Raw genomic sequence first — 15320 nt, 5'->3', positions numbered from 1 at the left:
ATCAATGGATGAAGGGAGAAAGAAAATGTGGTGTGTGTATATACACACATACTTACAATGCAATAATTGGCCATAACAAATAAGAAAATCCTGACATTTGTAACAACACGAATGAACCTGAGGGCATTATGCTAAGTGAAATAAGTCAGAGAAAGATAAATTACCATATGATCTCACTTGTATGTGGAATCTTAAACAAAAGCAACTGAACACGCACAGAGAACAACATGGGTGGTTGCCAGAGGTGGTGGGGTGGGAGAAATGGGTGAAGGGTGTCAAAAGGTACAAACTTCATTTTAAAAAAAAAAAAAAAGGATCACCACATTAACAAAAATATACTTTTCATTTTGGTTACTGCTGAAACCCTGACCACTTCTGAGTATGCATCTTTTGAAACAGTTGAGCTGAAGCTGTATTCCCCCTCTGCTACCAGCGCAAATGCTGTATCTTATCTAATAATGGTATCAGAAAAACTTCTGGAAGAACTTAGAAAAAAACGGGGTTATTTTTTTCTAATAACTTGATGGCATATGAATCACAGAAAAACAAGTGGTCAGCCCATGCTGACATGATATCATGTCTTTATCTTCCTCTCAAAACAGTAGACTTTAGGAATTACACTGGCTAAGGCGTGAGAGAATTTGTGAAGATCATGGATCCGTAGGATAATTCATAAAACAATAAAGTGAAAAAAAGCAACAGAGAAATCAAACTGGAAGGAGCTTTAGAAGCCATCCAGCTGAATTCCCTGTATGTGGTGGGTGTAGTGTTGATACTCCTCGTGGATGAACTCCCAGCCTTTGCTTGAGCACACTATGTGTGTCCCATCTCGCATAGAAGAGTCCCTGAAATACTCGAAACAGATACTGTGTCTGCCCTTGATCTCTCTCATTCATGATAGGCAGTTCCATCTCCTTCATTCAATCTTTCTGTTAACAAAGCTGCTAGACCTTATCATACTCACTGTCATTATCACAATCAAAGACACTTCTCTGAATTTAGCCTTGATCTCTGTCAGCTCTGGGCCCATGGGAGTGCCTAGTCACCAGATAATTTTTACATCCTGTCTGGCCCTGGTAAAATTATCATGAAAGTGGAGTTTGTTATCAGTTGCATTTAAAAAATTTTTTTCTCCTTCTAGGGTCATGAGTTTAACTTTTAATACTTTGACCAAATCTCCTCTTTGATTTTGTGTTTTTCCTCTTTGGCTCTTTGTCTCTCCTTAAAGCCTTCCCTCCTTGGAAATGCCTCTTGCTATTCCTGATCTCACCTAGCAGAAAGCTAGGCAATTTGATAAAACTGAATCACAAAAGATGCTAGTAAGTTGAGGCATTCTATCTTTCCAATTTTACCTATATTTTAATAAAAATCTGAAGAGGAGCTGTTCATGTATCATATCCAGCTAAAGAGAGATTTCTGCGTGAAAGATTCTTTTTGTTATCCCGTAAATAATTGTGGATTTATTTGGCCAATCTTGTTTCTAATACTCAGATGTCAGGGAGTTAGAGTTTTGTCTCTGGGGACAATAAAGAGTCATCAGTAGAGGTTTTGTAGGAAAAGGATTTGATCAAATAAGTGAGAAAGTCATTCTTGGCAGAGTAGGGTAAAGACTACTATCCCCATTAAAAAGGCAGTGGCTGGATCATGGGCATTGGCTTGAGATGGGATGCTACAGCAATAAAGACCAAAACAACTGGTCTTGGCCTTGGAGTGGTTGGGAGAGGAAGGAGAGGGACAAGCTAGGAATTGATTTTCCTGTCTTGGGCAGCAAGGAGGGGATATTGGAACAATATATTTGAGAGGCAATATGAAGGTGGAAATGACAGGTTCCATTTTGAGCTTACTATGAGGCACCTGTAGAACAGGAGAGAAAATGCCATCTCAGTATCTCAGCCCATTATAGAATTTTATCCCCAGACTAAGAAATGTTACCGTAAGTCCAAATCTCATCTGATTTTACTTCAGCCTATTTCTTCATCAACACTTAGTATCAACCTCATTACTTTCCTCCAATCTTGTCTTCTTGAGGAAGTAATATTTAAAATGGTTAGGGTGAGTGGGGAATCCCAGCAATGAGAACTGAGTTCAAAGCCTTGTAAAGAATGGAACCTCCAAATTTCCTGAATAGAAGGGGCATAGGGTGTCATTCTCATCAGAAAAAGAAAGCAAGTGAAAGAAAAGGGTAGTAGTAACCTTTTGACACTATATTTGCCCAGCAGTCTACTCCTTATGTTTATTTGGAGTGGGATGATTTGAATCTAGCTCTAATTCCAGGGCCCATAATATTCTAAGTGCATATTTCAATTCCTTCTACTGTATCTAAATAGTAGTCCAGATTATTCTCTATCCTTCTTCCCTATGTTATTTTTCTTTATAATCACTTATTGCTACTTTATATTCTATAATCATGTTTTATTTTTAAAAAAATGTTTATTGGTTTTTGAGAGGGAGCATGAGTGGGAGAAGAGCAGAGAGGAAGGGAGACATAGAATCCAAAGCAGGCTCCCGGCTCTGAGCTGTCAGTGCAGAGCCCAACACAGGGCTCAAACCCATGAGCTGTGAGATCATGACCTGCATCGAAGTCAGACGTTTAACCGACTGAGCCACACAGGTGCCCCTGTACATTCATGTTTAAAGTTAGTGTCTAGTGTCTGTCCCCAGAATGTGAGCTCCCTGACATGGAAGTCTTCGTTCCTTTTGTTCAATTTTCTACTATATTGTGATCAAGTTTCTTTCATCTTTTCTCTCTGTTCCAGGTCACTTTCACTTTTTTTTTTTTTTTTTAACTTTTACAATGTCATTTAAAAAAAATCACACGTCTTGGGTAATTTGCATCAATATATAGTCAAACTCCACCTGCAAGATCGAAGAGAGTATTATTTAAAATTTTTCCTAAATTAAGATAGCATTTAGCCATAGCATAATTTGAAAGCTAATTTTATATTGGATTTGAAAAGCTTTACCAAAGTGAGCTTTAGCCTAAAAAGCAAGATTTGATCCAATGATTCTCAGCATAAATATTTCTTCATAATATCATTAAGTATTTTCAGTGTATGTAGGTAACATTTTGTATTTTGAAGTTTGCAACTACTTGCTGAGGCTATAAATGATCAACACAATCATTTATGATAACTTAACCTTCCAAGCTTATTAATATTAATATTTTATACTTAGTTTTCTTATAGCTTTCTTCTGATTAGAATTTAATCGAGAGAAGTTTTATTCATGTGAATGTTAACAGCATTTGAATAAGCTGTGGGAGAATTACAATGTAATGTTCGCTGGATACAGAATGATCCTTTTAGACACCAAGACTAATAATTTTTCACAATATCTAAAAACATTGTAGGAAAAGCTTGAACCATGCTGGCACCAGGGACAGACAGGCATGAAAGATTAATGTAATCTTGCATATAATGATGCACATTCTTACACAAAAAATCCATCTGCAATGTCATGTCAGTCAGCAGAAATCTTTGATGGGTGGATACAGCTGGGCTGTCTCTTCTGGCAGTGCTGCCCTAGAAAATGCTAAATGTGGCTGGGATGCTTGGTGCCATCTGCAGTGTGCCAGCTTACCCTGTCTCCACTGGCATTTACAACACTGCATAGGGCATCGTGACCGTAGAGACAGCGATAGGGAGTGACAGATTCATTTCCTCAGAGGATCCGGCTCTGGTGGGTCCATGCCGCCACCTTCCTCGGCTTTGGGTCTGTTATCATTGGTGTTGGCTTTGCTTCCTTTTTTCACATCCAGCTTCTCTTTTTAGTCTAGCAGTTCCAGATACACATTCTTCTAGTATGTAAATCTTACACTAACCTTTCAACTAATTTATCCGTGTGAGGTTGCCAAAGCGCTTTAACATTGACTGTCTTGATGCCAGCTAATATGCCTTATTTTCAAAATACTGCTGCTCTTCGGCTTCTGATTTAAAGGAAATGTATCTGATTTATAATATCAGGAAGGGAACACTGAACAGACAGGCACCAAGATAAATGATCTAACTGCTGTATGTGGGATGTCCCCAAATGACTTACGTAGTTGGAACAAATATATGACCCTCTTTTACATAAAGCTATAAAACACATCAGGCAAGTAACACTTAATCCTCTTTCTCATGATTAAAATATAAATATTCAAGAATAAATGTTGTTTTATGACCTGACCATATGTTTATGATATTATTTTGCCAAACTCAGTTAAAAAGTGTAGATCACTGTTTAAAACTTTCACCTTTTTTGTGTGTTTGTTTTTAAATAGTAACAGAATATGAAGGACATGCTCTGTCACTCCTAAAGGAATGTGAACTCCAGGAATTTGATGGGTAGGTTATATTATCAATCTGTATATATAATATAGCTTATGTTATGAAATGTTGTCATTAGTTTTTAGTGACATACTTGGGACTTATAAATATTTCAGTATTCGTGGTACATGTAATTAGACTCCATTTCGTTCATATCTATGTAATAACAATTAATGATGATAACATGGCGTGGTCATCTACCTCTCAGGATCAGGCATAGGAAAGCAAAAGAAGAAATCTATAGAAGTACTTGGAAACAAAGGGTACCACGTTCTACTGACCTCCTGTGCATATATTTGCATCGGCAGTCCTTAATTCTTGGCTTTAACCACACGAGTCTCTAGAAAAGCCTTGATGGAAGATACACCGGTCTTATGGTAGAACTGTATTGTGATTCTCTTTTGCAAATTTATTGATGGTGTTCATAGCTACCCACTGTTTAATTTGGCTGTGATTGAGGGTAAATATTTTATAAAAACAAATATATTATTTTCAGTATAAATAAAAGATGCTAATTTTAATTCTTTCATAATTTAGTGGCTACCAATTAAGTGTGTTATCTACAGTAGGCATTGGAAACTGTCGTTGGCAATACGTTGTTGGAGTGCATAGAAATTGTTCACTGTCATGCAAACATTAGAAACAAGGCAAGTGACTTATACTTTAATGGCCAGTTTAAAAAAGTAGCCAAGTCAATTTGCTAAAGTGATGGATTGATGTGTAAGACACAAACATTTTAGGGAAGATTTTTTGCAAGGGTTAATATTTCAGAGTTTTAAAAGGTGACCAGCATGGTGAATTACTTGTGTCACATGAAGATGGGCAGGAAACAAACAAGTACTCATAATCTCAGGCAAGAGAGTTATGTCTCTTTAACTGTAGATTGGAAGGCTTTGCTTTTCCCAAAGAACTAGTAGAATGTTTTAGGGAGGAAAGTGATGAGGTTGTTTTTCTAGAAATGCTTAATATTTTTTGGTTAAGAAACAATATTAGTGGATGAAGAAGAAAGTTTGATAAGTAAAATAAGACTTTTTTTTAAATTTATTTATTTTGAGAGAGAAAGAGCATGAATGGGGCAGGGGCAGAGAGGGTCTCAAACAGGCTCCATGCTGTCAGCGCAGAGCCCGACGCAGGGCTTGATCCCAAGAACTGTGAGATCATGGCCTGAGCCTTAATCAAGAGTTGGATGCTTAACTGACTGAGTCACCCAGGGGCACCAAAACAAGACTTTTATAGGGGCGCCTGGGTGGCGCAGTCGGTTAAGCGTCCGACTTCAGCCAGGTCACGATCTCGCGGTCCGTGAGTTCGAGCCCCGCGTCAGGCTCTGGGCTGATGGCTCGGAGCCTGGAGCCTGTTTCCGATTCTGTGTCTCCCTCTCTCTCTGCCCCTCCCCCATTCATGCTCTGTCTCTCTCTGTCCCAAAAATAAATAAAAACGTTGAAAAAAAAAATTTAAAAAAAAAAACAAGACTTTTATAAAAGGAATTTGAGAAGAGTAAATCTAGATGGCAACATTATATAAATATTGAGGATGAAGAGTGTAAGGTAGGAGACTACTTAAGAGCTTTATACTTAAAGCCAGACAGACTGATTAACAGGCTACATTTGGGAAATTATCTTGCAAGTATACAATTTAAGAAAAGTAACTGGAGGAATCATGACCATGAGCTACCACCTTAATATGCTGCATAGTCACACAACTTGTGAGTATATGAGTGTGGCTGTATTGCAAGTAAGTCCTTTTTTCAAAATATGATCATATAAATAATAAGGATAACAGATATCGTAGATATTAGACCTGGTCCTGCCCATCAGCATTTTGAAGTGTTCCACTAAATGTGGTGTGTATAAATAAGTTCTGCTGGTAATTATACTAGGTAAGGATCAAGAGAAATTTTGCAGAATGATGAAAGACTATTGCTTAAGGGTAATATAGTAATGCTGTTTTCTTTAACTGAAAATACTTAAATTTTTGTTTATTTCACATGGCAGGTATTGTTACTTAGCAGTGTGGCCCTAAAAGGCACACAGATCTTTTAGTTATTATCCACGTTTTTTTTAACTTTTTAATATTTATTTATTTTTGAGAGAGAGAAAGAGAAAGAGCGCAAGGAGAGAAGGAGCAGAGAGAGAGGGAGATACAGAATCTGAAGCAGGCTTCAGGCTCTGAGTTGTCAGCACAGAGCCCAACGTGGGGCTCGAACCCACAAACCATGACATCATGACCTGAGCCAAAGTTGAACATGTAACTGAGCCACCCAGGCACGCTGTATTATCCACATTTTTTTTTAACCACAGAGTTTGACCTAACCATTCTATGATATAAGTTCCAGTGATTTAACAGTTTCTGAATTGTACAGCATGATGATTTATTTAGGACTTCTAATAATTTAAAATGTCTATTGAAAATCATCTATTTTGTAAGATTCTTTAAATATCTCATTTTCATGGGCCCAGTTTTTCCCACTGGGAGCTGGGAAAACTTAATAAAATGCTAATTTTAAGTCACTCCACTTGGAAGTAAATAGGTATATATGGAAAACAATGGAAACAGTTTCTTTAGACAGCTTAAAAGAAAAATTCTTCACATGTATGAATTTTGTTATTTTGTTACTTAGATTCCATATGTAAGTGAAATCATATTTATTGTGTTTATCTTTCTTTAACTTATTTCACTTAGCATAATACCCTCTAGGTCCTTCCATGTTGTCATAAATGGCAAGATAAGAGAACAGATTGGTGGGTGCAGATGGGAGAATTGGGGTGGGTGACATAGGTGAAGAAGGTCAAGAGGCACAGACTTCTAGTTATAAATAAGTCAGGGAAGTGTAACGTAGAGCATGACAACTGTAGTCAATGATAGTGTTTTGCCTGTTTGAAAGTTACTAAAAGAGATCCTGAAGGTTCTCATCACAAGAAAATAATTTGGGGGGGGGGTAACATTGTATGCTGATCTTCTTGTAAAGATCAGTTGGCAATGCATTATGCAATGCAATGCATTAGTCATTATGTTATATACCTGACACTAATAAAATGTTACATGTCAAATATGCTTCAATTGAAAAGAAAGAACAATTCTCTCACAAGTATTTGAAAATGGAATGCGCTCTATTTATGGGTTCCCTGTTTCTGAACTTGATCAGAGAGAGGTTATTGGAGTACTTTTTGAGAAATAGGTACAAAAGATTCAAGGTTGGGGATAAGTTACCTGCAAGATTCTATGATCTTTCAATGAGAGAGGGGCTCACATTCCTTCAAGAACTTGAGCCTGAAGCATTTCTGCCTGATTAGGATATCACCTAAAGGTATTTTAGACACAGACTGGAGAGTTTAAGATCCAAGAATGATTCTGTGCATGTTATTTAATAAAGCAAAATGGTGGCAAATACTGTTTAAGAAATGTCACTTGCTAAAATTTTGGAGTTTTTAATGAGTTACGTATTTTGTATGAAGACACAACATGAGATAAGAGCCAACAGGAATGCATCTCTCAGTACTCAAGACAGCTGTTGTGCAGCTCTAGTGTGTTCTAGCAAACACTCTAAGATCCATTGCTAAACCTTGTAGGACTGTCAGTTTTTACTTGCCCCCTATTTTTACTGTGCATGAATAGAAAGTTTTGTAAAGGCAGAGGAAAGAGTAATGTCAGCTGCACAAACTTGAAGCAGTAACAATTGAATTTACAAGCATCAATATGGTTAAGCTAATCTATAGCTCTTATGCAGTTGTAAAAATATCAATATTTTCCTGTTTTGCTTCATAGTATTTTATTTGAATTTGTTAAGGAACAGTTTTTCTCCTTTTGTTAATTTCACCATTAACTAGACCCATAATGATTTAGACATTGACATTTTATCATATTGTCCATGATACCTGTATTCCTAAGTAAGGTATTTTTTAAAAGGTACCTCTTTTCAAAAAAGAGAAAGTTTAAATCAAAACCTAATAATATATTGAACATTTCAAGGATGATACTGGTTTATAAACAAATAAACACCCATTTAAAAAAAATGTGTCACTTCTTATACAGAAAAGTAAGGTATCAGCCCCAGTGGTACCTTTCTAGGCAGAATCATTGTATTTGGGGGCATGGCAAGAAGGAGTTTACTTATTCTGAAAACATAAGCTGTACCCCATGTGAAAGATTAAGGTTTATATTTTAGGATAACACAAGTGTGGTCAACTTGTTATAAAAAGTTGTGGGTGTTTTTGTTTGTTTTGTTTTGTTTTTGTTTTATTTTTTGGCATTTTGTTTTGTTTTGTTTTTGCCTTTTCTTGTTATGTCCAGACTCTTGTGATAGGTTCGCATTAAGTATATCCCTTAGGTTGAGTAACTATACCTGGAGCTGATCCTAATGATACAGTAGTTGTCAACATAAATATGTTTTTTTCCTAACAAATTTAGTTCCACATTGATTCTACTGGCAAACTGATTTTCAAAATAGTAAACCTCTCTCGTAAGGTGATTTTCATTAGGTTTCACCTATAGGAAAGGATTATAATCCGTTGAATACTAGTAGTGCAGTCTGTAAGGTTGAATTGCCTCTGTTTCAATTCCCCCTTCTGTCACTTACTGTGTAATGACCTTGGAAAAGTTACTTAATCTTACTACGTGCTAGTTCCCTAATTTGAAATTGAAGGTAAAAGCATCTATTACATATAGTTATTGTTCAAATTAAATGAGTTCATACATGGAGGGTGCTGAGAACAGTGCCAGTACATAGTAACTATTCACTAAATGTTACTTTATTGTTGCAATGATCATTTGTTATAGTTTCAAAATATTTAACATAGAATGTGTTACGAAAAAATTTCAAAGGCTTTTGTAGCAGAGTATGTTCACAGAGGAGGCACCTCTATTAATTCTAGCAATGAGTTAACATGTGATGTGCAAGATGCTATAACCAGATGCAGGATCCCAGGGGTCAGATGTTGCTATATTAAATGGAAAAGCCAACTTCTTCTATGCTAAATTAGATGCTTTGTTGGATTATTTTAGGTGATCCTTTCAGATCACACATACCTCAGCAGGTAGAAAAGGCATGAATCTGATAGTTATAATTACGTTTCTAGAATGTTTCTCTGAGACACAGAGCTCTTTGAAATCACACTGATTAAGGTTCACAGCAAACCTTGGCTTCCCCATTTATAAAGATGAGGCAAATGCCTACTTTATAGAATTCTAAGGATTTGATAGAAAAGAATCAACACATTATCTGACATAAAGTTGACCCTCAGTAGATACTATCACTTTTTTCTGAATTAGTGGCAACATTGCGAACCCCTAGGATTATTTCAGACATAAAATAATACCCCTAGCCAAAGGTGATCTGGGTGATATCCCATGTCCTGGAGTCTCTTATAACTATGGTGGATCTGGATCTCCCAGGCAGGCTGTGTGCAGCCACTGGCTGAACCTCAGCTCTGTGCAGGGGCTGGAATGCTGAGAGCAAGGTGGAGGGACTCCATGGACCCTCTGGATTCCAGAGCTTCCTAAATTTAGGGAACCATTTAAAACCTGCTGATCATGGTCCATGGGCTGTTTTGTTTGGCACATAGGGGTTTTAAATGTATTGAATACTGGTTGATAATATTGAAAAATTAGGAGACTCACCCGCAAATCAGAATCTGTGGTTTCTCTAGAAAAATCAGAGGATGTGGTCCTCTAGGCTTGCCTCCCAGATGATGTGAGTGGGCTGGAGCTGAGAATCTGTCCCCCCACTGAGACTCAGTGTACTCTTCCATTTTTGCTGGACCCTTATAGGCTTGAATTATAACACCTGCTTTCAATAACACAAACTCTTCCTCCTTTTGTGTAAAGTAATATGATTTTGCTACTAAAGACTATTTTGCATTTTTTAAATACAAATGATTATGAAACAACTTTCTGAAGTCTTATGTATTACTTTCAGAGATTCCCACCACCACCTCTGTTATGCTCTACTTACCATGAGATCTTAAAAAAAAATTATTAGCAGTACTGTCTATAGTCAAAATGGTAGTAACAGTAATTTTAAAAGTGTCATAGAGGAGGAATGTCCAGGAGAGAAAAAACAGTTCACGTTTGCAATTACTATATTTACATACTGATGTAAAAGCTTTTTACGTGATTCTTATAGCTGCCTGTCTTTTTGGAGCTATGTTGAAAAAAAATTAGCAGTTAAGTGAATTGCACATGACTATTAACATAAACAAAATGAGAACAATATACTTTTGGATATTAACAGAGTAAATGCAGGTTCAGTGTGAATTAACGTGTTGAAATGTTTTAATGTCTCTTAACTCACTTAAAATATTTTGTCTATGGGATGTCGTGTAAGTATTGTATTTGTGAAGTAAACTTTATGCAGTGCGGGAAGCTTCTTATTCGTTGACCCTTACTAAAATGTTTGAAGGTATGAATGTGTGATCGTGCACGCGAACATGCAAGATTACCATTTTGAAGTTGAGATTTCATGAATTATTACCAATTGTTTTAAAGCTGCTGCATTCTCAGTGTCTTGTTTTCTAGTGTTGTCTGTGTTGGTGGAGATGGATCGGCCAGTGAAATCGCCCATGCTTTGCTTCTTAGAGCCCAGAAGAATGCTGGGAAAGAAACGGACCTCATCCTCACCCCTGTCCGTGCAGAGCTCCCTCTGGGTTTAATACCAGCAGGTGAGGGAGTGGCCATGGCTTTGCTAAATGGAACCTCTCTTCCTATCTTTCTCTGTCTTACTTCCTAATCTAGACAGTGTAGCACAGAGTTAAATGCACTCTGAATCAGAAACCCCCGTGTTTGGAATCTCCACTAGCAAATCTGAGACTTTGGACAAGTTATTTCATTTGTTTGAACCTCCTTGTTCTAATCTGTAAAACAGAGATACACATATATTCACTTAATGACAAGGTTATTGAAGTATATGTGGAGGGTTTGATACATAGGTAAGCAGTCAGTAAGTGGGATGATGATTATTCTACCTTCCAATATAAAGGTCTAATGATTACGCAGTAGCAGATATGAAATTTCAAAACAGGTCAAGTTGTTTACAATGTAAAATGTAGTAACTCCCATAATCAAAGTATAAATATAACCTTGAGTTGAGAATGCCAAAAAGATTTATTCTAACGGCTGGGCTGCAGCAGGTAGAATAGAATAGAATAGAACATGACACGATGAAGGCTCAATAAAGTTTATTAAGTGAACGAATGTAAAGAAGACCTAATTACCACTCGAATTAGGCATAAAAATGGGTAGGAATCTGGACTGAGAAGATGAGGTTGAGTTATTTTCTTCGTTGCAAAAATAATCAATGCCAAAATCCAGGAACATTGAGAAATAGAAAAGAGGCCATTTGTCAGGTGATGATGGGATCAAAATAAACCTAAACCATGGTGGCTCCTGGATGCCACAGGGAGGGGTCTGAATTGTATTTGATAAACAGTAGGGAACAATGGAAGATTTAGAGCCAGGGAACAGCCTGCTGCTAGCCTGGGAAGGGGGGTTGGTGATGAGGGGCAGGGAGGGACAGTGGAGGTCCAAGCCTGGGAGAAACACTGAAGCAGCACTGGCATCTAGGAAAGAGGAAAATGTCTTTCACAAGTTGATTACATTATATCAGCCACTCCTCTCAAATTATTTAAACAAACAATAGTGATGGAAAGTAATGATTTCATTTTGAAATCCTCACACATTCTTAGCTCAACAAGAAGAGCAGAAATAATTATTGTTTCCTATGAAAATAGGAAATAATGCACATGGTTAAAAAAATTCAGTATTCTATCCATTTGATAACCACATTCATTGAGGATGGATTGCGGTATATTTAGTATTAAGTGACAAAGAACAAAAGGTATACAAATGCTCTTTTAGACTGTGAAGTCTTTCAAAAACCCAAGGCTTTAAAAAGGAGAGAACCTCAATTCGAGAAAAAAAAATGCTGGCAAAGTGGAACGGTGCACTTTGACCTTTTCGTGTCATTTTAGTAGCTCTGTCTGTAATGGTGGAGCTTTTCAACATTTCCCTCCATGCAAAGTGGATGTGCTGAGGTCATTTCCTCTTCACTGGTGCTTACACTCTTGAGGTCACTTATTACTGCTGTGAATTCAGAAGTGAAAAGGTGGGTATCCTCACAGGTAGGCATTTGACAGAAAGTGAATAGTTAGCTAGAAGAACTGGTGGTTATGCTTATCTTTTTAATATGCCACTTGAATGCATTTTGTTTAGAAAATATAGCCTGTTGCCAAAATTGGGATCGTTACATCAGAATTCCAGCGTGTGGATTCCATCTAATAGGAGGGAAAGTCCTGTGCAGGATGTACTCCTAGGAGGACTCAACGCCCCCATCAGGGCTTTGACAGAGAATGGGAACAAGAGCTAGGCAGGAAGTTTCCAAGCTGCATGCAGAAGATTGTCTGCCTTTGAAGCCATTTGCCTCCTGGAGAGAGATGCCCAGAGGGAGAGTGTTTAGTAAATTACTCCACTGAGCCAACAGACTAAGCCGCTGAATTATGGTCAGACTCACATGGATCAGATGTGGGGAAGCCTGTATTTGAACTGCTGGCCATTAGCAATGGTGTTTGTTGCCATGGGAACTGGTGCTAAGGAACTATACAGAGAGATTCAGATTAAAGGGGTGGGGGAGGACAGAGGAAAAAGCCAGAGAGGACATAAAAATAAAAAAGCAATCCAGTTGTTGTAAAACAAGCCTCAATCCACATACTGATGGCTGCGAACCATATATTCGTATGGCGTTCACATAAATAAATTCATGCTTTCCAATTAATTTGAGGAGAATAAAATATTGCCAAGGGACTGTTAATTTCTATGATATTTCAGGCAAAGAACCAAAATGTAGGTGCAGTTTTCATGAGAATTTTAGATATGCTTGACTAGGAAGTCATTACATCACATTTATCTGTTTGGATGTGGGAGACATTAACGGCCTTATGAATATTCATGGTGTCTGGTTAATTAAGTTAATTGTTCTGCAGAAGTGCTTGCACTTCCAAGGACAATTTTTTTCCTTTTTTCTTTTTGCCTCCATAGTTGCTGCCTGGTACTTCCATCATTCATGCTTTACATGAACTGCTACTTCTGTCCTTACCTTCTTTGCGCTTGGCACCTTTTAGCAGGTCTGGGGAGGTGGTGGTGAGCAAAGTAGCTTCTGGCTGTTAAGAAAGTAACTTTCCAGGCTAATTAAAATGTTTACCTTGAGGTAGAGCATTTATAACTTTGGTGAGGATTCTAAAATTACATAGTTGTTATTTATGTGAGCAGCATGTTCTTTTGGCATGGAGACATCTTTTCAGATAGATCACATTTTGTTTCTAGAAACTGCACTCTATCTTGTAGATTATCCAAACAAAAATATAGAGCAGTCTATAGTATTACAACTTTATATCCACTTTCCTCATGCACTTTCCTTTTTAATTCAGAATGTAAGAAACCGTTCTTAAGGACTAAGGTGCAGGCTAATCAGGGTAGAAGATGACTAAAAGCATTTCCTGACATGTGGTCATGCCTGTCTGCCAAATTCTATGGAATGAAGTGAAAGTTGTAAAAGGTGCAAAGCCTAAGACCTAAAAAAAAAAAAAAAAAAAAAAAAAAAAAAGATCCTTAACGGTCTAGAAGGATTTGTGCTTGGGCATGGTTAGCATACTTCAAACTCCCAGGGAATAAATGGTCTTTATTTTCTTGAGTCATGATATGTATCATTCTCTATTGCACATGACAACATTACATTATGTTTTTTAATAGCCTTTCTAGAGGAATGCTTTTATGGTCTATTCCTAATTAACCATGGTAATGGAGGAAATGTGTTTCATGGAGTACTGTAATCCATTGATAATCCTAAATATTTCACTCTAATTATGTGGCCTCCTCCAAAACCTTTACCATAAATCTGATTGGGAAGCAAAATAGATTGTTTCCTCTCTTCCCTCCCACCCATTCCAGATTAATTAGCAATTAGATGGCCAAAGGGCAGGCTGTAGATGGTCAAAGGATAATTGGAAAGGCTCCTGTAATTGACTCCTGGGTAAAGATCCACTGAGTAGCAGGTTTCTGGACCACTTGTTCTTAAACCTTAGGGTGCATATGAATCACCTTGAAATCTTGCTAAAGCATGGACATCCTGGCCTCACCTTGCTTCCAGACATTCAGAATCCGGTGGCTGGAGGTGGGACCCAGAAATTTGCCTTTTAAACAAGCTCCCAGATAAGGTTGATGTTGCTGATCCCTGGACAATGCATTCTAAGAGTGCTTTAAAATGCAGACTCTGACTCCGTAGGTATGGAGGGGGACCTGAGAGTCAACATTTTAATAAGCACCAAGGTATTATCGTATCCTGCTGGACTGTGGGCCATATTCTGAGTAACAAAGGTCAGAGCATGATTTGCCCTTTGATGAACCACTTGGAACAGGTTTACTAATTGGTTGAGGTAGACATTTCTTTGAATTGGTATTGCTAGAGGTCTGGAAATCATTAATATTAGATGAGCCCCTTATGATTATTTTAATGACAGTCTTCATTGATAACATTTGAGCTGCCTCAGCTTTGTCAGCTGAAAAACCCTAGCACACATTAGTTCAAGTGATACAAATTGAATAGATCACATATGACCACACAGAAATGTTCCTGATTAACAAATCCAGGGAGCTGGCCTTTGCTTTGATAGCTGTAGTACACTCCACATCCATGCTTTCGAAGTTCTCGGCTGTTACTGATTTCTTTCTTACGTTCTGTAATTCAAGAAAACGTGTAGCTTCTTAATTTTAAACCCTCTTAATCTCCTGGGAACAGCAGGAGCTAACTGGTATTTTCCCCTTCAGAGGAAGGCTTTTATCCAAGATCTCAGAGAAACATAAATGTTATAGAAGTCTGACTTGAGCAGTGCCTGGGTGACTCAGTTAAGCATCTGACCCAGGTCATGATCGCATGGTTCCTGAGATGGAGTCCTGTGTCGGGCTCGTGCTGACAGCATGGAGCCTGCTTGGGATTCTCTCTGCCCTTCCCCTGTGTTCTCTCTTTCAAAA

General features: G+C 37.7%; 1 protein-coding gene across 4 annotated transcripts in view; it reads left to right on the top strand.

Moving 5' to 3' along the window:
• Positions 1-15320, top strand: part of CERKL (CERK like autophagy regulator) — a 108363-nt gene that overhangs the window by 78621 nt on the left and 14422 nt on the right. For all 4 annotated transcript variants that reach the window (XM_086719080.1, XM_086719078.1, XM_025912640.2 and 1 more), the window contains exons 4-5: positions 4262-4325; positions 10818-10960. In XM_086719080.1, coding sequence (XP_086575206.1) covers positions 4262-4325; positions 10818-10960 — 207 coding nt within the window. The remainder of the gene's footprint in view (positions 1-4261; positions 4326-10817; positions 10961-15320) is intronic.

The sequence above is a fragment of the Puma concolor genome, chromosome C1, assembly GCF_028749965.1.
Source record: "Puma concolor isolate L17-30 chromosome C1, mPumCon1.1.hap2, whole genome shotgun sequence".
NCBI lineage: Eukaryota > Metazoa > Chordata > Mammalia > Carnivora > Felidae > Puma > Puma concolor.
This window is presented reverse-complemented; position numbering and strand designations above follow the sequence as displayed.